The sequence below is a fragment of the Rhinatrema bivittatum genome, chromosome 1 (genome assembly GCF_901001135.1).
Source record: "Rhinatrema bivittatum chromosome 1, aRhiBiv1.1, whole genome shotgun sequence".
Classification (NCBI taxonomy): Eukaryota; Metazoa; Chordata; class Amphibia; order Gymnophiona; family Rhinatrematidae; genus Rhinatrema; species Rhinatrema bivittatum.
Window position 1 is genome coordinate 527,010,200 of NC_042615.1, and position 26,852 is coordinate 527,037,051.

Below are 26,852 nucleotides of genomic sequence, written 5' to 3' on the forward strand. Positions count from 1 at the left end.
GAAAGGAGAAGGGCCCCAGGGCAGTGTTGGCTGCGTAGAACAAGAAGAGCAAGGGATGGAGCAGCATCTGCTTTGCTGGCTGAAAGGAGGTGACCCCAGAGCAGAGTCAGCTGTGTGGGCCGAGAAGAGCAGGAGGAAGAGCAGTATTGATGGCATAGTCGAAAAGAGTCGTCGTGTAAGCAAAAGCAGAAGGCATAGAAGCTTGGAATCCTATATCTAAAGAAGTCATCCTGTTGGCCAGGAAGGTAAAGGAGGAAGCTGCTGCTGCCCTTGTGCTTCCAGAGGAGTGTGTGTGTGTGTGTGTGTGTGTGTGTGTGTGTGTGTCTGTGTGTGTCCTCTGCCCATGCATAGCATAGGACCGGGCCACCAGGCCAGCTACATGTTGCACAGAAGCTGCCCCTGAGCAGATGCTTTCAGAAAACTTTAAAATACATCTCATTTGGAATGAAAAACACAATGAGTGAAAAGAGTTCAAGGAGGGTTTTTTTTTGTGATTTTAGCTGCTAGTTGGATAATCTAAAAAGGTTTTGCTAGTAAGGCAGTTGTAAGCAGCAGGAAGAGGGGGAGCAAGATGAGATGGTACTGGAGTAGAGCACAGGAAAGAGACTTCAGCACTTCTGAAACAGTATGCAATTCTTACATTCAACTCTGCTTTTCTTCATTATAGAGATTAACATAGTTTTAATCTATTTCAGAGGAATTTTTGTTTTTATTCAACTGGTAAAAAGTACTGAATAAAACATTCCATCTGTTTGTTGTCTGCGGTATTTAAAGCAAGTGAATAATCTAGTTTCCAAGGTTTCTGCTCTGCATTATCTGCATGTAGATGTCAATGGAAGCCATACTGGGCCCTACGTCTGTTCTACATAGACAGAAACTCCTATTACATAGATAAGAGCAAGTGGGCCATAGGAAATACTGTAGTGCAGGCCTTGCTGGAGCTGTGTAGCTACATAGCAGTTTCTCTATACAAAAATTTAACTACTGGTGTCTAATTTGGTTTGAGGCAATTGATGGCTCAGTAATGGACACTTGCATTAATCTTGTGTAATCTGCTCATGGATGAGGCACATTTAGATCTTAATCCTGTCAGCCACAGGATGCCAAAAAGGAAGAAACTTTAAACACTGAAATAAATGGTTCAGTTCATATTGGTATAGCAGTTTATTTATAAATATAAGAATTTTACATATAAGGACTAAAAATACATTTGCTCTCCCCCCCCCCCCCCCCCCTGCAGGGAAATCACATAGCACAGACAAAAAGTCTTTCTTGTCGCATTGTGCTGTATTATGAAGAACTCAATCGATCTAGTAAAGCACCTATGCCTTTTATATTTTTATTGCTTTGCAGTTTTGGTACAAGGCTCCTCAGTCCACTCCTGACATTCATTGCCACTTCTTTATCAGCGCTCTGAAGAAGGCTAAACCAGAGAGAAAACAAAAAACACACAATCAAATATCTGATAAGTATATATCAGATCACGTGAGAAAAGCTGGGCTTGTGTTTAAAGAAAAAGCTTTCGTAGAACCTACAAATTCCATTTTCACATCTGCAGATACCTTTTGCTGACTGGAAGCTTTTTGGAAACAAAAGGGTTAAATTTGTAACAGTCCGCATAAATTAGATGGCAATCATGCACATAGTTTCATCACTTTTCAAAGGGAAAAGTATGCATGCAAGCTTTCCTTTGGGGAAAAGCATCCTACCAGAACTACCTGCACAGGATTTACCTGCTCAATTGTGCGCAGAAACTTTTCGGGAAACTTTATGTTCATGTGTGCAAATCCCAACCCTGCCACAGGGATGCTGCTCGAACCAGGTTTTGTGTGTGAACATGATATAGGTACTTAAATTTAGCAACATACTGGGAGGGAAATTTTGTAAAAAGACCATTTCTACTTGGAAAATATGATTTTTACATGCACAAGTCCCTTGGAAAATTACAATCTAGATGTTATAGCACTCTGCTTTATAAAGTAAATAGGTGGCTTGCTGTTTATAAATTAAGAAGAACATAAGAACATGCCAAACTGGGTCAGACCAAGGGTCCATCAAGCCCAGCATCCTGTTTCCAACAGTGGCCAATCCAGGCTTTAAGTACCTGGCATGTACGCAGACATTAACTAGATCCCATGCTACTAATAGCAGTGGCTATTTTCCAAGTCAAGCTTGATTAATAACAGGTAATGGACTTCTCCACCAAGAACTTATTCAAGTCTTTTTTTAAACCCAGCTACACTAACTGCACTAACCACATCCTCTGGCAACAAATTCCAGAGTTTAATTGAGCGTTGAGTGAAAAAGAACTTTCTCCGATTAGTTTTAAATGTGCCACATGCTAACTTCATGGCGTGCCCCCTAGTCCTTCTATTATCCAAAAGAGTAAATAACCGATTCATATTTATCCGTTCTAGACCTCTCATGATTTTAAATAACTATCATATCCCCCCTCAGCCGTCTCTTCTCCAAGCTGAAAAGTCCTAACCTCTTTAGTCTTTCCTCATAGGGGAGCTGTTCCATCCCCTTTATCATTTTGTTTGCCCTTCTCTGTACCTTCTCCATCGCAACTATATCTTTTTTGAGATGTGGCGACCAGAATTGTACACAGTATTCAAGGTGTGGTCTCACCATGGAGCGAAACAGAGGCATTATAACATTTTCCGTTTTATCCACCATTCCCTTTCTAATAATTCCCAACATTCTGTTTGCTTTTTTGACTGCTGCAGCACACTGAGCCGATGATTTCAATGTGTTATCCACTATGATGCCTAGATCTCTTTCTTGGATGGTAGCTCCTAATATGGAACTTAACATTGTGTAACTATAGCATGGGTTATTTTTCCCTATATGCATCACCTTGCACTTAACATTAAATTTCATCTGCCATTTGGATGCCCAATTTTCCAGTCTCACAAGGCCTTACTGCAATTTATCACAATCAGCTTGTGATTTAACTACTCTGAATAGTTTTGTATCATCTGCAAATTTGATTACCTCATTCATCGTATTCCTTTCCAGATCATTTATAAATATATATATTTATATAAATATATTTATAAACCCCTGGGTTCCTCCTACTCTGTATAGAACAAAAAAAAATTACACTATATAGACTAATACCCCCTGTAAATATCCCTATACGGTATGTACAAATCTTTTGTCCATAATAATAGTTAGCTTCCTCCCACTGTCTGCACTCTCCGTGCCGAATCATCGCTATAATCATTGTTTTAATATAATCATTGTTATAATCATTGTTATAAACATTTTTACACACTGTTATAATGTTCATTCCTCTGTAAAGCCCCCCCGGCTGCATTCAGGTTTAATGTAAACCAATGTGATGTCCACAACTAACATTGGTATATAAAAAATGTTAAAGAAAAAAAAAATATATTGAAAAGCATGGGTCCCAGTACAGATCACATACCACATCCCCTCATTCAGGCTCCCTCACTCTCTCGCACACACTCATCTCCTCATACAGGGTCCCTCTCTCCTGCATACACACCCACACAAGCTCCATTTCTCTCTCACACATACATCCTCACACAGGCTACCTATGCCTCTCTCTCATGCACCCCTTCACACAGACTGTCTCACACATACACACGACCCTTTTTTCCTACACACAAGCTCCCAATCTCTCACACACATCCACACTCCTTTACAATCTCCTCATATAGGCTCCCACTCTCTGGCACCCACACACAAGCATCCCCCCCCCCCCCCCCATCTCCCATGCTCTCTCACACCCCTCTCTCACACACATACTGATATTGTACATAAATTGTGATGCCCCCTTCTCCAGTTGAGTCTGCTGTGGAGGAGAGGAGAGGGCCTTAAAAGAGGAGGGGGAGGAAAGGAATCTGAAAGAGGGAGAAAGTGGAAGAGGCTGCATGACCTGGAAGGTAGGAGAAAGGTAAAACCCCTAAAGGTGGGCTATGGATGAAAGGACATGACCCTGAAGTGATGGAGAGGGAAGACAGATCAGGAGCTTGAAGGGGGAGGGGAGAGAAGAGGACCCTGGAGGAAGGAAAGCAGATCTTTGAAGCAGAAAAGAACGAGGTCCTGAAAGGGGGTCTACACCAAGGGGAGGAAGAAGGGGAAGAGAACTAAATGGGGTGGGTAAACGGGAAGAGAGAAAAGACCGAAAAAGAGATTGAGGCATAGGCGGAGATTAGAATGGGGGTGGTGGGAGGGGATTGTTAGAGAAGTTGGAGAGCTTAAAAGAAAATGGACAGCTTACTCCCCAAATCACAGCACCCCCATCCACACTAGCAGAATGAAGGAAGAGAGGGAACAAAAAGCTTAAAAGAAAAAGGGAAGGAATGAGAAAGTTGAAGAACAAGGAATAATGGAAGAGAAATAAGTTATGGAGGGAAGAGAGAAAGGTCAACGGAAGAGAAAAAATTGTGGAGAGAAGGAAGTGAGGGAGGGTTGGAAAAGAAGAAAGGAAGATGATAGTAAGGGAGAGAGATGAAAATAAAAGGGGTAAAAAACTATAAAAGGAATAAAAGATAGACAAAGACAACAATAAGATGGAAAGAAACAGACTTGACATAAAAAGGCTAGAAAAATGTTTATGTAATCATTCTTTTGACTTTTTTCTGGCCTGATAAGTACCATGAGCCTTCATTCACAGTTGCAGGGATTTGCCCCCACCTATCCCAGCCATTGCAGTGCGAGTCCTTGGCTAGGGACCGCAGATTGCAGCTTCCATTGGAATTCACTCTGTGTGCACCCAAGTCCAACCAATATGTGTTTTTATTGAGAGCCCTGGGGGGGACTGTGAATGCTAACAGCGCATCAAATCCGGGTCATCTGCATGGTAGCATGCAGAACTGGCTCTGAGCTGCTGGGCTGGCCCATACGCAATCAATCTTACTGTAAAAAAAAAAAATTACTTCACAAATTTTGACTCACTGATGCACAACCTTTCTTCTTGGGTAGCAGTGAATGTTACACAAAAATTCTAGCATACACCCCTTTCGCCCAGTAATATCTTCTGAAAAATCTCATCTTGCAAAAAAATCTTTAAGACCTTGAGTTTGATTTCCATTCCAACCATAACAGAGAATCTGGGGAGGGAAACAGCAGCAATACTGGAAGGAGCAAGGGAGAGAAACAGTGGTGGGCTAGGGAAGGGAAGGGGAAGGAGGGAGGTGGGTATCCATGAGGGCTGGGAAGTGGAGCACCCTCTCGAGCAAAGGGATAGCAGAGTTGCTTACCTGTAACAGGTGTTCTCCGGGGACAACAGGATGTTAGTCCTCACACATGGGTGACATCATCAGATGGAGCCTGATATAGAAAACTTATGTCTAAGTTTCTAGAACTTTAAGTAGGCACACTGAGCATACTCAGCATGCCCTATACCATGTGTCCAAGCCAGGTTCCTCTTGTTGGCTTGTCTGTCTATGGGCTTCTGTTCACTCTGAAAGAAGGCTAAGGCTCACTTGGAAGTCCAAACTGAGCAGTGCTCGCTCACCTTGGTGTGAATGAAGCCTAGGAAAGAAAACTGGCAGGACGATTGGCTGATTAAGATGAAAATCAGGCACCACCTTAGGCAGGAACTTAGGGTGCATTTGCAAGATCACCCTGCATGATAAAACTTAGTATAAGGTGGATAAGTCACTAAGGCCGTTGCGATGTTACATAGCTTAGCGACGGTATAGAAAAGTTTTTAAATAAATAAATAAATAAAAAAGCTTGCTGACCTTGCATGTTGGAGTGACCACCACCGAAAACATGACCTTCCAAAGTCAGGTACTTCAGATCACACGTGTGCAGTGGCTCAAAAGGAGCTTTCATCAGCCAAGCTAACACCACTTTGAGGTCCCAAGACACAGCAGGTGGCCTTAGTGGAGGCTTCAATTGAAGTAGGCCCCACATAAAACATACAACTATAGGCTGTAGAGATTGGTATAGCATCTACACTGTGGTGGTATGCACCAATTGCACTAAGATGAAATCTAACAGAGTTGTTTTTTTTAAAGCCAGCCTCCGATAGGTGTAGAAGGTAATCAAGCAGTTTTTGTGTGGGGCAGAAGAATAGATCTAGGGCCTTCTGCTCACACCACATGGAAAACTTCCTCCACTTCGGTCCATAGGACTTTCTAATGGAAGGCTTTCTAGAAGCCACCAAGACCCGAGACACATCCTCTGAAAGATCAGGCGGCTGCAGGATTAACCTCTTAACATCCAGGCTGTGAACGACAGGGGCCTGGAGGTTGGGATGTTGCAGCCTGCCCTGATTTTGTGTGATGAGCTCTGGGCAAGTCCCCAGACTGATCAGTTTCCGGATAGACAACTCCTGTAGGAGTGGAAACCAGATGTGTCTCAGCCAATGAGGAGCTATGACGATCATAGCCCTTTGTCCTTGCGAAGCTTCAATAAAGTCTTTGCCACTAAGGGAATTGGATGATGTGTGTACAGAAGTCCTTGTCCCAATGACGGGTAAGGGTGTCCAAGGCTAGTTTGCTGTCTGACCTGTACAGGGAGCAGAATCAAGGCACCTTCCTGTTGCAAGGGGACGCAAACAGAACTATGTCTGGGCTCCCCCAGAGGTGGAACATCCGATTTGTTACCAGGGACTACTCGTGAGGTCTGAAGGCTCGATTCAGTCTGTCCATTACTATGTTCTCTGTCCCGCCCAGGTACACGGCCCTGAGCACCATCCCATAGGACAGGGCCCACGACCAGATCTGGACTGCTTCCTGATACAGGAAGTATGATCCGGTGCTTCCCTGCTTGGTGACATACCACATGGCTTCTTGGTTGTCGGTCTGGATCAGGACAACTTTGTTGGACAGCCGATCTCTGAAAGCCTATAGTGTGTAAATGATCGCCCTGAACGCCAGGAACTACCCACCCCATGGTAGATGCATCCATGGTTAGCACAATTTGAGTAGGGACTCCAAAAGGAGATCCCCTAGTCCAGATTAAAAAATACCTGCCACTAGGACAATAAGTCCCTGAGAGACATAGTGACTTGGATGTAATCCTGGAAGTTCTGAGTGGCTTGGCGCCACTGTGACCTCAGGGCCCATTGGGCTCTGCACATGTGTAAGCGTGCCAAGGGAGTGACATGGACGGTTGCAGCCATGTGGCCCAACAGTCTTAACATGTGCCAGGCTGTCACCTGCTGACTCTGTTGAACTTCTGCCGCAATGGTCACAAAAGCGATGGCCCTCTGATGAGGCAGAAAGGCCTTGACCTGAGCTGTGTCTAGCAGGGCTCCTATGAAGTCCAATTGAGGTGATGGGTCGAGACAGGACTTTGGGTAGTTGAGGACAAACCCTAGTGACTCCAATACCCGAATGATCAAGCACATGGACCGGATGGCCCCCACCTGAAGCATGCTCTTGACCAGCCAATCATCCAGATACAGGAAGACATGCACTCCCAATCTGTGGAGGTGCATCCTCACCACGGCCAGGCATTTTGTAAAAACCCATGGGGTGGACATGAGTCCGAACGGCAACACCCAGTATTAGGAGTGCTGTTTTCCTACCACAAATCGGAGATACTTCTTGTGACCGGGGAAGATCTTGATATGGGTGTATGCGTCCTTTAGGTCGACAAAGCATAGCCAATCCCCTTTTTGTAAAAGTGGGGGATCAAGGTGCTCAGTGAAACTATCTTGAACTTTTCTTTTTTTAGAAATTTGTTCAAAGCCCTCAGAGGTCTAGGATGGGACGGAGTCCTCCTGTTCTCTTTGGAATCAGGAAGTACCTGAAGTAGAGTCCCTGCCCTCTTTGCTCTGGTGGCATTGGCTCGACCGCTCTGGCCATTAAGAGGTAGGATAGCTCCATTGAAAGTACCACCTGATGCACAAATGGCCCAATATGGGCAGAGAGGGCAATTTGGCGGGACACCTAATAGATTCAATTGGTACCCCTGTCGGAAGATGGACAGAACTCACTGGTCCGAGGTTAACTGGGTCACTAGTTCGCAAAGAACCACACCCTGCCCCCGACCAGTGGGGCCATCGTCCCGGGTACATGCGACCGACTTCCACTCCCTGTGGCCCAGTCAAAACCCCGTTCCCAGATTTTACTGAAGGGCCAGCTGGGCTTGGGAGCTCTCTGCTGCCTGGGATGACCATAGGAGCTCTGATGGTGTTGAAGGGAGTGAGGAGGCGGAGGATACTACTTTCTTTGGCAAAAGAAAAACTTCCCTGACCCCGGCCTCAACAACCTCCTGGAAGAGGAGGACACGGAGTACTGGTGGAGAGTATCACAGCATCCATCACCCTATCTCTGAAGAGATTCTCTCCTGTACACGGCACAGCAGTGAGTCGTTCCTCTATCTCCGGTTGGAGATCAGAGGCCCACAGCCATGCCAGTCTATGGGCGCTGATTCCCGCTATAGAGAGTCTCGATGCTGTCTTGAAAACATCATAGGTCACACAGACCTTGTGTTTTCCATACTCCAGACCTTTGTGCACCAATGACATGAAGGTGTCTTGCTGATGTTGAGGCAGCTGCTCAATGACCTCCTGGTACCTGCTTCCAGATGTCTTGCGAGTACTGGCTCATGTAGAGCTGGTAGGCAGTGATGCGGGCAATAAGCATGGCGCCTTGGAACACCTTCCTCCCAAGAGTGTTCATCACTCTGTGGTCCTTCCCCGGAGGCTCCAAGGAATGAGTCTGAGAACGCTTGGCTCTCTTGAGGGCAGATTCGACCACCACCCACTAGTGAGGCAGCTGACGCTTATTGAATCCGGTAGCCTTCTGGATGAGATAAACCCCGTCCACCTTCTTATTAATGTGAGGCACTGTGAGGAGGTGTTCCCAAATCCTCAGCAACTCCTTAAGGTTCTCTTGTACCAGGACCATCATGATCTCCCCTTAGGAGGCTCCATAAACTGAAGGATATCAAGCATTTTGTGCCTGACAAAAGCTGGAATGGGATTGCTTCCATTATCCTCACAAATCCTGCAAAGGTTAGGTCCTCTAGCAGATAATTCCTTCACTCATCTGGAGGAGAAGGGTCTGATGGGAGAACATCTGAGTCCTTGGAGGACTCAGTCTGATCATCCCCCCACGGGTCATAGGGACCTTCATCCTCGCTGTATGCCACAGGGGATGGGGCCCTAGGTGCTTGGCCTAATTCCAGAGGTGCAAGCACCGGTGGAACTGAATGGGGGTACTATAGGCCTCAGTGTCTCCGCTGGCCCCAGTTGAGCTTCCTTCTTGGAGGAACTGGCAACAACCATCTTTATGGGTAGGGGAAGGCCTTGGTGTCCCTCCTGGCACCAGTGCAATCCCAATAAATTGCTTCCAGCAGGGTTGGCAATGCACCAATAAGCACACTGAGCTTCTCCAGAAGCAATAAGAGGACAGGCGACACCAGCTCTGGTGCAGATGGTCCCACAGAACTGAAGCCCTGCAGCGCCCACTCAATCGCCAGATGGACTCTCTGCTCCAGATCCTCCTCAAATGTTGCTGATGCCAACACAGACTGGGGGAAGGAGGGGTGGACAGATTTTCCTTGCCCGTGAGGGAGATCAGTGACTGGCACCAGGACTGATGGAGACTGTTGCAGACTCCAGGCATCGATGGAGGACGGGCACTTCTCGCCATGGGGGCCGCTTTGGGGGCATTGCGGCAAAAGCTGGTGCATTCTCATGCATGGACAGGGACTGGTGCCAATGCTTCTTAGACTTCCCTCTATGCTCGGCCCAGTCTTTCTTCGGTTCAGAGGTCAAAGACATGAACTGGGTGTCCTCGGTCCGAAGGAGAAAGACACCCCTATTCACTGGTGATCTTGACGGAACCGATGATCCACCAATGTCGATGGCATGGTGTCCATTGGTGTGGCGCTGAGGTCCTTAGATGCCGATGCCACCAATGCCAATGGCTCGGGCTTCCTCGACCTGAAGAGCTGATCCATCTTGTCGAGTTGAAGCAGAAATCCCTTCGGGGTCATCTGGGGGTACAAGTGGCAACTCCGGTTGTCATGCAATGCCCCCAGGCAGAGGATGCATACCTCATGAAAATCAGTGAGAGACATGGCCCTCGGGCACTGGGGGCATCCGCTAAAACTGGACGTGGCTTTGATGGGGAGAAACAAAAGGGCCGAATATTGAACAATGGCAGCGGGCATCAATGGCTGGCAGCCACAGAGGCACTGCTACCATGGGAGAATCAACTGCAAAAGGAAACTTACCGAAAATGCCGAAAAACCTGACTGGGGACACCACAGGAAAGGCACAGAGAGGGACCTGGCGACTTAATGAAGAGAAAAAATTGCAAAACAAAAAAAAGTGTCTATCGCTGCCAGAGTGAAGATGAAAAAGTGGGTTATGTTCAGTAGCTCTGGTGATGGGTTCTGCCACAGCTCTTTCCAAACAGCCTAAGTGTCCGGGAACTTCTGGAAGATCTGTGACCTGCCCTTTCTCCTGCAGCAGGTTTAAGCAGCCTGTGCCAGCAACAGAGCCTCTTCTCCCTCTTTTTCCTACGTAGGCTTCATGTGCTTTAACATGAAGCTAGGTAGGAGGGCAGTGGAGGGGGGAAGGAGGAGGCTGCAAGGACACAGCACTGCTCTCTGCTGGTAGCAAAGACACTTCTGCTGCTGCTCCACTTCTTGCTCCTGTGACACTTGCATAGCTGGTGCCACTTCCTACTTTTGGACCTCCCCCCGTAGCTGTTGCTGATAAGAGTGATAAAGAGAGGATACCCTCAGGGACAGAGTAGCAGCTCTTGGTTATTGTACCCACCCCGTACAGCGCTTCTGCATCTTTTTAACGTGACAATGAAATGCATGAGCCATGCAACACATACCAACAGAGAACAATGGCCCCACGATTGACTTCTGCCCAGGACTTCAGGTTTTCAATGCCTACATGTTCCACCAGCGTTCTCGCAAAGCGCTCTGTAAGAAAACCACATGGTATTGTGTAAAGCATGTGACAAAGTCATTTGTAACCATGAATAAACCACACGACTCTTCCTGCATCATTCATAAGATCTTGTTCCCTTTCACAGGGAGGCTGTTCAATAGATCCAATAATTGCCCATACATCCTGCACACTGATTGCTGCACAACACAAATGCATTTTTTGCCTGGCTTTGGCATTTCTGAATAGTTAGGTGTAGGCTCCAAAGAAGTGTTCATAAAACAAACTCTTTTATACTGCCCTGCATCCTGGGAGTGGGGCGGGGGAGGGGGGAGAGGCACTCTAATCCATGGCACTCTGCCTGGTTGGGTTGAACAGAGCAGCTCTCAGCCGGTATTGTTCTACTATTATGAATGTTTTTACTGTGAGCCACTTTGAATAATGTGATAATGCGGCATTATAAGTGTGATAAATCAATCAGTGGATACAATAAATGCACACCACACAGAAGCTAAACTGCTGAGAAATGAGCAGTGCTGGAGCCAGTAAGCATACACAAAAGGGACGTCTGAAACGCTCACTTCCGTTCACGTACTAACATGGATCATGCAAATAATTACTCTCTGGTGTGGGTTCCCCTAAAAAGAAAGTTAACTGAAGAACTGTGTAGTTACATACTACACACAATGCAAATATATGGCTAGCATTATAAAGAAATGTAAATAAACAAACTTCTACAAAGTACTGGGTGTGAACGGAAATCTGGAGCAGCTCAAGCTCTCTGTATACCTTTAGAAAGGATTAACTATTCAGCCCTTTGATGTAGGGCCGGTGCAATTAGTGCCCTAAGCAAAACTTCAGATTTTGATAGTTAAACTCAACAATCATGATCACCGCACTATTACCCATCCCAAAATGATCCTGTAAAGAACAGAATTAGACATCAAACATTTACATATTAAACTGTTTCATGTGGGTGTAAATATATTATCCCTCTCTCTATATATATCTTACACATATAAATCATGCCACAGCATCTGATGACTATCGATAATTTCTGGAGGCAGCCTGCATTAAAATCAACAAATACATAAAGCAAGTGTTGCTTACCTGTAACAGGTGTTCTCACAGGACAGCAGGATGTTAGTCCTCACATATGGGTGACATCACAGGATGGAGCCCTGTATGAAAAACTTTTCTGTCAAAGTTTCTACAAAGCTTTGACTGACACTGGCACACTGAGTGCACTGAGCATGCTCAGCCTGCAATTATCCCTGTGAGCCACAGGTGTCTCCCTCAGTCTCGTCTTATAGCTAAAAGCGCAAGCGAAACTAAAATAAAAGTAAAAATGTATACAGATCTAACTCCGCAGGGTGGCGGGTGGGTTTCGTGAGGACTAACAGGATGGTAGTCCTCACGAGCTGAGGATGCCCGAGAGTGTACCAAATGCACCCAAGACGCACGAAAGGTGCAATGACGGGGGTGGAATTTGGAACGGAGGGCATCCTGAAACCTGTAACGGGTTGGTGGAAGGATATTGGGTAGTTAAACTGAAAAGAATAAGAGTAGATGGACTGGCCAAACTTGGAGCATGCCGGCTAGTCGTTATCTAAGCAGTAATGGGCAGTGAAGGTATGGAGAGAGCTACAGGTTGCAGCCTGATAAATATGTACAAGCAGCAGTGGCTGAGGGGAAGCTATTGAGGCTGGGACGGACGCAACAGAATGTGGTTACACACAGTGTTGTAGTGAAATGCTTGCTTGTTGGTAGGAAAAGAGATACAGACCGTCAATTAGGAGGAATAGGTCTGTTTGCCCAATGGAACTCGCAGCTTGACTCTTGCCACAGAAGGAAAGAGTTAGGTGGAATTCCTATGGAGTGTAGTGCGATCTAGATAGAATGCAAATGCACTATTACTGTCCAAGGAATGGAAAAACCCTCTCGCTTTGGTGAGAGAGAGGTGTTGGGAAAAATGGACAGAGTATATTCTGAGTAAGGTGAGATGCAACGTCTACCTTAAGAAAGATATGAAGTTGAATACGTAAAACCACTCAGTCATGGAGGAACGCAGGGTCAGATGAGCATGTAACAAGGTGTGTAACTCACTGACCCTGTTGGCAGAAATGACATTTATGAGGGAAAGAATTTCCCATGTCAAACTGTGAAATGAGAGGAATGGAAAGGCTCGAATGGAGAATGTATGAGACTTATAAGGATAAGATACAGGTTTCCATTCTGTGACTAGCGAAAATAGAGGCAGCTTGATCAGTGGATAATCCATGGTAAGCTGACTCAGAAGGGGTTTACCGTTAATCGGGTATCCCCACTCCCAAATGATACACCAATTGGAACAGAGGTGTACGTATGTGGAGGATGTCTGGGGAGCAGAATCCCAGGGAGCAAGAGAAAAGAGTGGTGTAGAAAAAAGAAAAAGGGAAATACCCTTTTGTATGTGTCATGTGGTAAATCATGCCATTTTGAATGGTAGGATTTAGGTGTGGAAGGTTTTGTGACGCTACCAGTACCTGAGAACATCAGTGAGTCTACGATTTGAGACTGACTTGTGAGAAGGCGAATTGGTTACTGGTGTGATAGATTGAGAAGTATGGGAAGCATACTGGTCTCGGCCAGGACATGGGTCTGAGGAACAGTTCAACATTAGAAGAGTGCTGGCTATGAGTGACAGCAGAAGAGACACATTTAAGAGGCCCTTGATGGAAGAAAGGCGTCTATGGGAACGCATTGGAAACATGTGTAGGGAGTAGAATCTGTGCACTGTATGGTTCGATTCGGACGCAGAGGGCAAGCTCGGTTGACCTCAGCGTTAGAAGATCTTGCCCGCTACACATGTAGTCCGAGACCATTCGAGAGGATGGAAACCTACAAGGAGAAGGTCTGCTAGTGCGTTCAGTAAATCTCTTAGATAAGTGGCCCGAGGATACATGGAGTGAGCAAGGGCCAAGGGTAGAGCTGTGCAGCTTCCTTGCAGAGCAGCTAAGAGGTTATGCATGCTTGTGTGTTGGAAGGCACATTGTCCCTATGCTGTCTGTCTGCATGCACAAAGATTTGTTGTAGAGCCAGTATTGGAAGGCATAAGGGTATAACTCATGGCTACAAGCTCCAGAAAGTTCATGTGAAACCGTGCCTGGAGTGGAGTAGACGCATATTGGGCTTGAGAAGCTTTTAGGTCAAACTTTACAACCCTGAGTAAATGCGAGCATGAGCAGAATCAGACTAGGTTTTGGTTCTAGATCTGCAATATGGATGAGGGACAAAATGGATGAGGGACAAAATATGGATGAGGCAAAAACTCACAGTAAAAACGTTTTTAAATATATCCGAAGCAGAAAGTCTGTGAGGGAGTCAGTTGGACCGTTAGGGGTTAAAGGGGCACTTAGAGAAGATAAGACTGGAGGATAGCAAATGTAACCCCAATATTTAAAAAGGGCTCCAGGGGCGATCCGGGATACTACAGACCGGTTAGCCTGACTTCAGTGCCAGGAAAAATAGTGGAAAGTGTTCTAAACATCAAAATCACAGAACATATAGAAAGACATGGTTTAATGGAACAAAGTCAGCATGGCTTTACCCAGGGCAAGTCTTGCCTCACAAATCTGCTTCACTTTTTTGAAGGAGTTAATAAACATGTGGATAAAGGTGAACCGGTAGATATACCGTGTTTCCCCGATAGTAAGACACCCCTGATAGTAAGACGTAGTGGGAATTTTAGGGGGGGTCGGCTAATGTAACACATCCCCCGAAAGTAAGACGTAGTAAAGTAAAAGGTAGCCACGGCATAGCGCGGAGGACGGTGGCGCCGGCTTCATTGAATTGTGTAGCAGAGCAGGAGGTCACATGGGCACAGCCAATGAGAGCTGTCAGAGACATTGCGTCATGTGTCTCCGGCAGCTCTCATTGGATGTGCCCCGCGCGATCTCCCGCACTGATATCGCGCTGTCTGCGAAGACACAGGATAGAGAGGTATGGTAGCTGTTGCAGCGATGAGATATCGCCATACAGTACTTGTTCTGTGTCCTGTGTGCATAGCAGGGGGTAATATTGCCCCCTGTTGTTCACATAACACCTATAGTATATTGCCTATGTCCCCTGTTCGCATAACACATATACTATCCCTGTTTGGGATACTGTATGAGGCTGTAACCCTATGGGAGACTGTGATATGGAACCATAAGCAGTGCTTTTACCGTACGCTATATTTTTGCCCCTAGACATGAGCGCTTCCGGTTCCAGTGGTAAAAGGAAGAGCTACACCGTTAAAACCAAATTCGACTTTTTTTCCAATATAAGACATACCCTGAAAGTAAGACATAGTGGGACTTTTGGGGGTAAAAAGAAAGTAAGACGCTGTCTTATTTTCGGGGAAACACGGTAGTATACTTGGATTTTCAGAAGGCGTTTGACAAAGTTCCTCATGAGAGGCTTCTAGGAAAAGTAAAAAGTCATGGGATAGGTGGCGATGTCCTTTCGTGGATTGCAAACTGGCTAAAAGACAGGAAACAGAGATTAGGATTAAATGGGCAATTTTCTCAGTGGAAGGGAGTGGACAGTGGAGTGCCTCAGGGATCTGTATTGGGACCCTTACTGTTCAATATATTTATAAATGATCTGGAAAGAAATAAGACGAGTGAGATAATCAAATTTGCAGATGACACAAAATTGTTCAGAGTAGTTAAATCACAAGCAGATTGTGATAAATTGCAGAAAGACCTTGTGAGACTGGAAAATTGGGCATCCAAATGGCAGATGAAATTTAATGTGGATAAGTGCAAGGTGATGCATATAGGGAAAAATAACCCATGCTATAATTACACAATGTTGGGTTCCATATTAGGTGCTACAACCCAAGAAAGAGATCTAGGTGTCATAGTGGATAACACATTGAAATCGTCGGTACAGTGTGCTGCGGCAGTCAAAAAAGCAAACAGAATGTTGGGAATTATTAGAAAAGGAATGGTGAATAAAACGGAAAATGTCATAATGCCTCTGTATCGCTCCATGGTGAGACCGCACCTTGAATACTGTGTACAATTCTGGTCGCCGCATCTCAAAAATGATATCATTGCGATGGAGACGGTACAGAGAAGGGCTACCAAAATGATAAGGGGAATGGAACAACTCCCCTATGAGGAAAGACTAAAGAGGTTAGGACTTTTCAGCTTGGAGAAGAGACGACTGAGGGGGAATATGATAGAGGTGTTTAAAATCATGAGAGGTCTAGAACGGGTAGATGTGAATCGGTTATTTACTCTTTCGGATAGTAGAAAGACTAGGGGGCACTCCATGAAGTTAGCATGGGGCACATTTAAAACTAATCGGAGAAAGTTCTTTTTTACTCAACGCACAATTAAACTCTGGAATTTGTTGCCACAGAATGTGGTTAGTGCAGTTAGTATAGCTGTGTTTAAAAAAGGATTGGATAAGTTCTTGGAGGAGAAGTCCATTACCTGCTATTAAGTTCACTTAGAGAATAGCCACTGCCATTAGCAATGGTTACATGGAATAGACTTAGTTTTTGGGTACTTGCCAGGTTCTTATGGCCTGGATTGGCCACTGTTGGAAACAGGATGCTGGGCTTGATGGACCCTTGGTCTGACCCAGTATGGCATGTTCTTATGTTCACCCAATGCTGACACAAGCACCACCCATGTGGCCATCGATGCAAGCACCAAAGACACCATCTATGCGAGTGCCACTCATGGCGTCAGAGTCAAACCATCATCGAGCTCACTATGCCAAAGGTTTAGATCCTCACAGGGCCAAAGTTTCAGCCTCTCATGGCACCATCGCAACAAGTGCTGCTTGCAGCACTGTCAAAGCAAGCGTCATTCTTTGTACCATCAAAAGCGTGTGCCACCAAAGCCTTTGCCACTTATGGCACCATCGATGCAAAAATCCCCAAGGGCTGTCAATACAGAAGTCCCAGGATCTTTTGACATGGGTGGTATAAAAGATGTCAGTTCTCCGTTTCATTCTGGTCTAAGCATCCTATTCGATGGGGACCTGGATACTAGGCATCCCCTAGAGCCTGATATGGGCACCTTGGGTAACCCTATTCTGGATTACAAGGGTAATCTGGGTACCTGGTCTAGGAAATAGTCATAATCTCCTTCTCTCTTTGGTGTCTCACTCATCTGGTGAAATATAGATATTTACTCCTGCAAGGGTGAGTCTCATCCCCTCCATGGCCTGACTGTGAAAGTCAGCCTAGCCAATTTGGGCAGGGCTATTTTCAGTATGTAATGAGGAGAATGGCAAACATTTTTCTTTTTTTCTCAAGATCTTTCTCCCTGGAGGGGGACCAAGGTCTCTACCTGATTTCCATCTGCCTCAAATGAGAATGTGATAAGGAAACTAGACCTCAAATATAGATTGCAGAATCCATAGGGTTTAGAGAGTATAATCACCCTGTCAATTAAGTTGCGATAGAATCAGCTCTTAAAAGAGAGAAGAAAATGGTGATATACTTGCCACGGAAGGCTCCCAAGTTACTGGCCAATTTTGGAAAAAAGGTATTGCAAAACACCATGTTTAATGCACAGATATCCGATCATTAATTATACATGCTTCAATAATTACACGATTGTACACAAAAACTTAAGTCTTTTCTTCTGATGCAGAAAGTGGAATCACATACTCACAGCCACTCTTGGTTGCTGAAGAGTGTATATGTCATCCGAGTCAATCCATCTAGGATACATTAGATACCCCATCAAGCTCCTTTCGGTTTCATTGGTGCACATTGCATGGCTTGATTGAGAGCAACTGCTGCCTTCCAGATTCCTTTTCTCCAGACACCAGCCAAAAGTTGCTCTGAGTTTTGCTGACAGTGGAAGTCTCTTGGAATACACTTGTGACTGAGGAAACCACCGAGATAGGAAGGATTTCTGTAAAAGTCACGTGTGCCCTTGCCTGCATCGCCAGATCCAGGGCTGCTGCCACTGAACCCAAGACTTATAAAGAGTTGAACACAGTGGGGCTCTAGCTCATCAACAGATTGCGCACTTGACCCTGAATCTTCCCAAGTCTTTCCAGTGACAGGATGACTTGTGTGTCGAAATGGTGCCTAGATACTGAAAAGACTAAATGGGTTCCAACTTGCTCTTTGTAAAATTTACCACCCAATCCAGCTCTTACAAGAGCTATATTATCCTGATGGTGAAGTCTGACTTCCTTTGAATAACTTCACCCAAATTAGCCAATCATCAGGACAGAGGTGTACTGAGATGCCCTGCTGATATAGGGCTGCAGGTACTACAACTAGTACCTTTCACAAGGTCGTTGAAGTGGTGCCTAGTGTGAATGGCAATGTCTAGAATTGAAAGCATCTACCTAGCTCCGCATAGAACAGATATTTCTGATCTTCCTGCCTGATAGGAATGTGAAGCTATGCTTCTGTTAAAACCAGGGAAGTTAGAAACTAATCCTGTTTTGCTTTCAGCAGCATGGACTTTAGAGTTTACATCCAGAAATGTAACACACAAAGTCCTGTTAACCTGCTTTAAATCTAATATGGACCAAAATGTCCCTTCTTTCTTGAGGACTACAAAATAAATGGAGTATCTTCCTTGTCCCCTTTCCAAATCCAGACTGGGAGCACTGCTCCCATTTGACAAAGACATTCCAGGTTCATCTGAATTGCCTCCCTCATAGACGGGTGGAATAGAAACTGCAAAAAGGCATCTGAAATAGAATGGGAAAATTCCAAACTGTAGCCATCTTTCATAACATCCAGGACCCATGAATCCAAAGTGATTTGGGCCCACTTTTGGTAGGACAGCTTATCATGCCACCAGAAAAGTGTTCCTCCAGTCTTCATTGGGAGCTATAGGTGCTCCTGAAATCTCTAGCAGACCCATCTTGTCCCCATGTTTTATCCCCTTGAAAGGACTGTGGCCTAGAAAAATATCAGCTTCATTGGCTATCCCAGGCATTAACACTTCAAATCCCTGAAATGAGTCCTTGCTGGAGCTAAGCAAGGAATTTTTAGCATCCTCTGGAAGTCTGGGGATTTTGACTCCCCTAAGTTCTTGACCAACTTTCTTCATATCCACTCCAGACAGGACCTTCTCCTTAAACAGATGCTTGGCAAGTCTTGCTTTGCAGGCCGAGGCTGCCACTCCGTTCCTTAGTTAAATCAAATGCTGGGCTGCCACCATAGTGGCCATGCGTCTCTGAAAAGACTGGACTGAATCATACAAGGCATCTACCAAGGAGGCCAACTTCACTTCTACAGGCCCTGGTATTCTATCTTGGAATTGTTGAGCCCAGCACAAACATGCCAGACCCAATACGTTTCAAAACAGTACCCCTTTGATGGGGATAGTAAGTTTTCTTCATAACTGAACAAACCAGTGCATCTATCCGTGGCACCTTTAGTCCCAGATGAAGAGAGTATATTTTACCTATTACTTTTCCAACCTTCAATTTTGCCTCTGGAGAATCCCACTCTGCTGCGCTTAATTCCTTGATCAACTGGTGCAGGGGAAAGGTTTATGCATGCTTCCTCATGTCCAGCATAATTGAGTCACCAAGCACCTTGCTTTCTTCCTTCTGGTCCTCTGTAATGCCTAAGGATCTCAGAGTAATAATAATTAAGGAAGGCAACTCTTCCCTTCTGAACAAACACTGCTTGGATCTCAACCTCCTTTGAGCTTTCCCCTAACTCTCCCTGTATGCCTTTCGTTAGGGATCGAACTGAAGTGCCCGAACAGAAAGATCTCACTTCCTCTAACTCACACGCCATATCCCACCGGGAGTACTCCTTCACCACTGCAAGGACCATTTAGCCCTGAAAAGGTGAAGCAGGAGAGGGGGCACCACAAATTCTGAGAAGGCAGAGTCAGCCACAGAAAGTGAGGAAGGACCCAAAATCATCCCCTTACCAAAAGCCACACCATGTCCCTGGCCCTTTCTCGGGGTAACAGGGGATGAATTCAGAGGCTCAATTTCAGCTACTTTAGGCACGCCACATGACTCAAAAATAGCCACTGTTCTCGCCAAGGGAGGAAACAATTCAGCAGGAACAGACTTACTGGGGGGCACACTGCAGAATGAAGCTCCAGTGCTAGGATTCTGGCTTTTCCTCCCCCTTCAAAGCACATATGGCAATGGCCATTGCACCTGGGAGCCAGGTGGTATAGGCTGCAGGGAGCCACGAAGGCCACCAAGCTTCTTGCAGTTGGTAAGCCCGGACATGCTCGCTCTCTCCTTGTCTCCCCTGTACTCACCTGCTACTTTGTAGCTCAGGTCAGTCTCAGTAAACCTGACTGCAGAAGCACCTACCATTTCCTGGAGGAAGTGAATACCGGCAGGCTGAGGTCAGCACTGGACCCCTATATAGGGGGACATCAGCAAAACCATTGCTCTCTGCATCCATCTGCTGGTAGGGGAATATAGCCAATTTGTCTGGCCTGGTCTGACAGGATAAGGAAATTATATTCTGTTAACACCATCAAAGCTATAAATAGGAAAAAGTATAATAAATGAAGTAAAGTCTGTCATACATAATAACAAAGTATCCAATCAAATATGGCCCTGGAAAGTCTGAACTTTATAATGAGACTTTAAGGCTTTTCTAAACATCAAGTAATTATGCTCTAGGTGCAATTCCTTTGGAAGAGCATGCTATAAAAAGGGACAATATATATAAAAACTCAATCCATCTATAGCCTCTAGAAGAGGGAATACAGAGATGAAGATCACTGCATGACTTCAAGGAACAAGAAGGAGTGTACAGGTTCAGCTTATTGGCCATATATCCTGGACTCATATCTTGCAAGGTCTGAAAGTACAAACTGAGGTCCTTAATCTGAACCCTAAAAATAATGGGAAGCTAATGAAGGCTGGCCAGAGTTAATGAAATAAGATTTTGGACCAAGGTTCTTGATATCAAATGGGCAGCAGCAGCATTCTATTTCAATGGTTAATGATAAATGTTCTGAGCTGGAAGGCCCAGAAAAGTGACCTACAGTAGTCAAACTGAAATTACCAAAGATTGTACTACTTGCCTGAACAGAGAGAGTCAGTCAGAAAAGGTTTAAGGTGGCAAACCATACGAAGGGCAATCCAGGCATTTTTAGAAATATTAAGAAAATGCTTCTCAAGGCTAAAAGTGATGGTTCCAGCTAAACACCCAGACTCTGGACATACAGTTTACCAGAAAGAAAAATGTCATCTTTATTAACCCATAAAATCTCAGTCTTAGCTACATTAAGCGAGAGCTTATCGGCTTTCATCCAAATGAAATTGCCGCTAGGCAGTTATAAACTTTCTTGTAAGAAGGATGGATTTTTATCTGATTGCAAGCAGTATATTTGAAGATCATCAGCATAGCACTGGAAATTCACACCATGCAATCTGATCATAGCCAGCAAAGGAGCTAAATAAATATTTATCAGTGTTCCCTTGAGGAACACTACAGCCTAAGTGGGCGGGAACAGAAATTTCTTTAAACATGATCACTGCAGAGCTTCAAGGAGTCGAACGGTGACAACAGCAAAAGCTAAACCAAAGAGTTGTGGGGCCACAGGTACCCGGGGAAACACTGCACATGCTTGTGAAAAAAAAACATTCCAGCAAATTTTAGAAAGTTCTGAAACCTGCCCACATTGGCGCGTGTGATGGATCACGTGAACCATGAGGTATGACCGATGCATTGTTTTGAATCATGTGGATGTATGAGGAAGACCGTTTAGAAAGAGTGTGTAGGTAAGTGCATATGTACGGGTGTGGAGAGCACGCAAGAGTGCGTAAGAATATTGGAGGGGTGTGAGGGATGGGTGGGTGAGCACTGTCACAGTTGCTATTTGGGGTAGTGAAATGGGGGTTGCGTGCCCTCTGGTTTCATGTGCAGCTGTGAGCATATGCATGGCCAGTTTAAGTGCATAAAATTCTGCTGCCAGGAAAATGTCTGCACACGTTTCCTGCCCGTGAACGCGCATACAAAAAAAAACCTGACATTGTCATCAGACTCCCTGGGTGTCCCTGCAGTCCTTCATTGTAAAGAATGCTTAAGGAGCATCTGCAGCTTGTTTTTGAGAGACATGCATGGAAGTCTGCTGCCCTAGCAGTAAAAAAGTGGTACGACAGCTGCAAATCAAATTCCAGCCCATAGAGAACTGCAGTAGGCAAGATATTAAACCTTACTATGGCAACACTAAGTCAACCTTTTCATCAGCACTGTCTGGCGAGGCGAGAACTGGATAATTAACATTCCATTCACTCAGAGGTCAGAAGCGTTCAGAAGCACACGGAGAGAAAACCTCCCAGTGATGAAGGTACTGCCTTCTGTCGTGTCAGTTCCTTAAAACGCTGCCAGTGTTTTGTACAGAATGCATGTCACACCAAATAAAATGGTGGTAGGATTAATAAAAAAACAAACAACAAAAAAAAATGTCAGTTCCAGCAAATCAAGTAAATGCATATCTGGCTCTTACCCTTAAAGATGAAGTGTGCAGGCCATAATGTGCTGACACCCCTGTCTATCACACTCAAAGCAAGGGCAAAAAGGACAGCCTGAGGAAGGAAGGCAGCTCCAGCATTGCCTTTTAAAATCTCCATATTTATATGCAAGGGTGGAAAAACTAGCCTCAGTAATATTCACACAATGTGGCTAGTTCAGGGATATCAAGACTCGATATGCCATGTAAAGGTGGTCAGTCACAAGGCTTACCTTCCCTTCCCTTTTCTTCCTTCTTCTCATCTTGCTCTATTAACCACTTCAGCACCAGATGGCCTGCTGGATGCTCTGCCATGTGAAGCTTGGAAGAGAGAGAGAGAGAGAAAAAAGAAAGATAAATCCTGTCTGCTATCTCGGAAACATTGGTTACCCTGCTCTCCACTCAATCCAGTATTCATCTAAATCAAATCACAATTTTTATAATGAAACTAAGGCTGCTTCATCACACATCATCATCTGCATAGCATGTTTAAATGCACATTTTTTGATAACATCATTACAGTGGAATATTTCAGTTTGCATTGATCTTTTTCAAAATTGGTGAGCTGAGCTCATGTAAGCTGTAGGTTTTGCAGTTATTTATTGCTCTTAGTTTTCTGTAGTGTAATTAAGAGCCATATATTGATGCAAACAGATTTATTTTGTAAATGCTTACATGGCAAGCCTGCCCCCTAAGATCATCAGAATATTTCTGCATTCATCATTTTTGCACACTCTAGACTGAAACCAACCTCGGAGAATTCAGGCAGTGCTCTCCCTGCTCATATCAACATCACACACCCTGACTTTATTAGCCAATTTTACTGTGCTGCAAGACAAGACTTTGTGGCATTTCTATATAGGAGCGGATGGAATCCCTGTGGACTACCAGGAATTTTCCCACTTAAGACACACTGATCCTTTAGAATTCAGTTTTATCTGGCTTGCTTGGTCAATCTCAGATGGGCCACTGACCCTGCCATGAGACTTTGGCATAAGAAAAGGAGATGCAATCTGCTAGCCAAGTGGAACTTGTCCGTTTGGTTACAGCAACTGTAGCCTCGTTCGGGGGGGGGGGGGGGGGGGGGGGGCAGGGGGGAGTGGAGGTAAAAAAAAAAATACAGTTAGATGGGCTTTCATCCACACCAAGTACAAGGCAATGGCTCTTTTGTAATCCAAACTGTGCAGGGATTGTTCACCTTTATGACCATGGGACCAAGGAAAACATGCTGGCAGAACGACTGACTGGTTAACTGGAAATCAGACTCCATCTTAAGCAGAAACTTGGGATACATGTACAGCATCTCTCTGATATGATAAAAATTAGAGTATTGTGGGTATGTCACTTAGTCTTGGAGCTCACTTATGAGGAGCTGCAGAAGGACCTTGTAAGATCAGAAGACTGGGTATCTGAATGGAAGATGAAATTTAATGTGGACAAGTGCAAAGAGATGCACATAGGGAAAAATAGTCTCAACTACAGGTACATTGTGCTGGATTCCGAATTAAGAGCCACCACTCAGGAAAAGGACCTTGAAGTCCTTGTGGACAATACATTGAAATCCTTAGCTCAGTGTACGCCGCATTCAAAAAAGCAAATAGAATGTTAGGAATGATCCAAAAAGGAATGGAGAATAAAACAAAAAATATATTGCTTCTGTATTGATCCATGGTGCAACTACACCTGGAGAATTGTGTGCAGCTCAAAGCCACAGCAAAGTACAAAAGGTGCAGAGAAGGGCAGCAAAAATAATAAAGGGGATGGAACGGCTCTCTTATGACGAGAGGCTACACAGAATAGGAATTTTCAGCTTGGACTAGAAATAGCTGAGAAGTTTATAAAATAAAAAATGGGTATATAGGGGACAGTTATTTCCCTTTCAAAATAATTCCAAAATAGGGGAAACTCCATGAAACTAACAGCCAGCAGATTTAAAACAGAGAAAGTATTTTTTAACCCAACACACAATCAAGCTTTGGAATCTGTTGCCAGAGGATGGTGTCAAGTTGACTACATAGCAGGGTTTAAAAGAGTATTGGAAGAACTCCTAGATGAAAAGTCCATAAAATATTATTAGCCAGGTAGTCTAGGGAATGCCCTTGCTATCCCTGGGAGTGAATAACAAGAACTAGATCTATCTTTTCAGATTTACCCAGTACTTATGATTCCAACTGACCACCGTGGGGATACAGGATTGAATGAACTTTGGTCTAACCCAGCATGGCATTTCTTATATTCTCACTGACTCTGCATTCTGGAGGTGACTGCCATCATAAACATATTTCAGTTCAGGTACTTGAGTCCACAAGAGTTCAGAGGCTCAAAAGAGGGTTTTCATTAGCTGAGTCAGAACCATAATTAAGGTGATTTAGTTGAAGCAAGCCTTGCATAAATCTTACAATTGAAGGCTGCACAGAGATAGGGTTCCGTTCTCCATTAGTTACATTGAGGTGAACCCTAATAGAGTTGGTCTTAAGACCTGACTCTGAAAGATGCAAAAAGTAAAATTCTCACGTGGGAATGGTAGATGACGTAATTCAACTGTGCTAAAACATGAGAAGGGTTGTAGCCCTGTAAGGGCAAGAGCCCATGAGACTGGGAGCACTTTATAATCTGATACCATTTCCAGTGAGTTTGTTTGTTGAATCACAATAATATAGTTGTTTGTTTCTTAGCAATTCCTTAGTAATTATCCTCAAAGGAACAAAAATTTTTTTTGTCTAATATTGATTTTTAATTCTAACACATCACACATTTCTTTCAATACATGAAAGGACAGTGAATTTTCAAATCCTGCAATGGGAAAAATATGGAATGGAACTACACCGTTAGGTATGAAGCCTTTGTTTATCCTCTTCCACGGACTGACAGCTTTGAAAACCGAATGCATTTGTTTGGCCATCGAACAAATATAGTACAAGTAGCAATGCTGCGCGCTTCTCCCACTCCAACCTACTCATATGTCTAGGCTTTGTTCAAAGTTGGTTTAATTTTCATGTTTTTTTCAAATCACTATCCTTTCAATTACTACAAATTAGGTTTGTTTTCACAATGTAGACATCAATTTACAGGAGATTGAACTGAGCAAATTAATTAACTTCACACAGACCACACAAATGGTTTTTATATGGCAACATCTTTCTGCCACTGCCAAGAAATCAGAGATGGACTGGTGACAAATTAGAAATGTTTTTTTAAACCTTTCTGCCAGTCCATTGATCAATCCAGTCTCCGAAAAAGACCAACCATCCTGTCTTGTGGGTTTAATGTACATAAGCATTCTGAGGTCAGTTTTCAAAAGGTTTAGGCTCCTATCTTTTGGAGTTAAGCTCCTAAATTGGTCTTTTTGAAAATTTACTAGGGCTGAGTACCTAAATTTAGGCTGCTAGTTTCACTAGGCATCTAATTTCAGGATCCTAAAAAGTGGGTGGATACAGGGTCAGGGGAAACAGAGTTAGGAGCTTAGCACAGAGTTTCAGAACTTGACACCTAACTTAGGACTCTAAATCTAGGCAAATGAACAGCAGACCTAAATTTAGCAACCTAAGTTTTAGGCCCCTAAATTTATATGAATTTTCAGTTGAAAACTTAGGACCTAAATTAAGCTCAAAATATGTCTACCTTAGCAGCCTGAATTTAGGAGCTCAGTTCATTTTTTAATCTATATACCTATATATCTATCTCGATCTCTCTATCTATCTAGATATATATATAGATATAGATCAGTCTTGGAGTCTGCAGAAATTGAGTCTGGCATGTACTTGTAGCATTACCTTCCCATCCTTGGCACCTGGAACAAACTCTTCTGCTGCCAAACCAGCAATAGAATCCATGGCTGGCTGGAGGTTACCATGTGCTGATTCCAGAATATTGGCCACAAGGACACACATGGCTTTGTCCATGACCATTTCTTGGGCATTTTCCTGTAGGTACTTTAACAAGGCAGGAGAAATGGCTTCCAAGAGTTCCCGACGGCGGATCTCGGTATCCTTCTTACTGGTGAAACATACAGAAAATAGAGCAGCTTGTTATTCCAGGAGCTTTGTTCTGTGCTCAGAGCCAATTTATAAATTCTAAGTGCAGGCAAAAGACCCTCATTTTTAAAATGTATGTGGGGGCCATCATAGTGGAGTTGCCCAATCTTAAGGGTATCTAATATCTGTCTGCAAGGCAGGCCGGAATGGCAGTATTGTCAAGCCCTGTTGAGTTAAGATGGCTTCCATGTTTCTCAATTAGCCTTGTATGAATGTTAAGCAATACTATTCAAGGGACCATCTGCAGAGCAGCTAATGGCTTCAACCCCTCCCAGTGGCAGTAACTCAATGAGATTCCCACTGACTGACAAAATTTCTTACAGCGCCTTGTAAAAGTCTTCACACCCTTGTACATTTTTCACATTCTGTCTAAAAAATACAAATCAAAATGCATTCAAGTAGGAGTTTGTTTCACTGATCTACACAACATATGCTACACTTTCATCGTGAAAGAACAATTATAGCAATATTCCAAAAGTAACAAAGAATAAAACACCAAAATGTCTTGATGGC

The 26,852-nt window shown here is 44.3% G+C and overlaps 1 protein-coding gene across 3 annotated transcripts in view; it reads right to left on the minus strand.

The window, feature by feature from the left end:
- Positions 1–1,187: 1,187 nt before the first annotated feature.
- The window catches only part of PUM3 (pumilio RNA binding family member 3), a 139,842-nt gene continuing 114,177 nt past the window's right edge, over positions 1,188–26,852 (minus strand). For 2 of the 3 annotated variants that reach the window (XM_029613347.1, XM_029613337.1), the window contains exons 15-18: positions 26,079–26,301; positions 22,539–22,626; positions 10,791–10,881; positions 1,188–1,423 (exon numbers count right to left, since the gene is read on the minus strand). In XM_029613347.1, coding sequence (XP_029469207.1) covers positions 1,291–1,423; positions 10,791–10,881; positions 22,539–22,626; positions 26,079–26,301 — 535 coding nt within the window. In that variant the 3' untranslated portion in view covers positions 1,188–1,290. The remainder of the gene's footprint in view (positions 1,424–10,790; positions 10,882–22,538; positions 22,627–26,078; positions 26,302–26,852) is intronic. The other variant, XM_029613327.1, reaches the window with a different exon arrangement.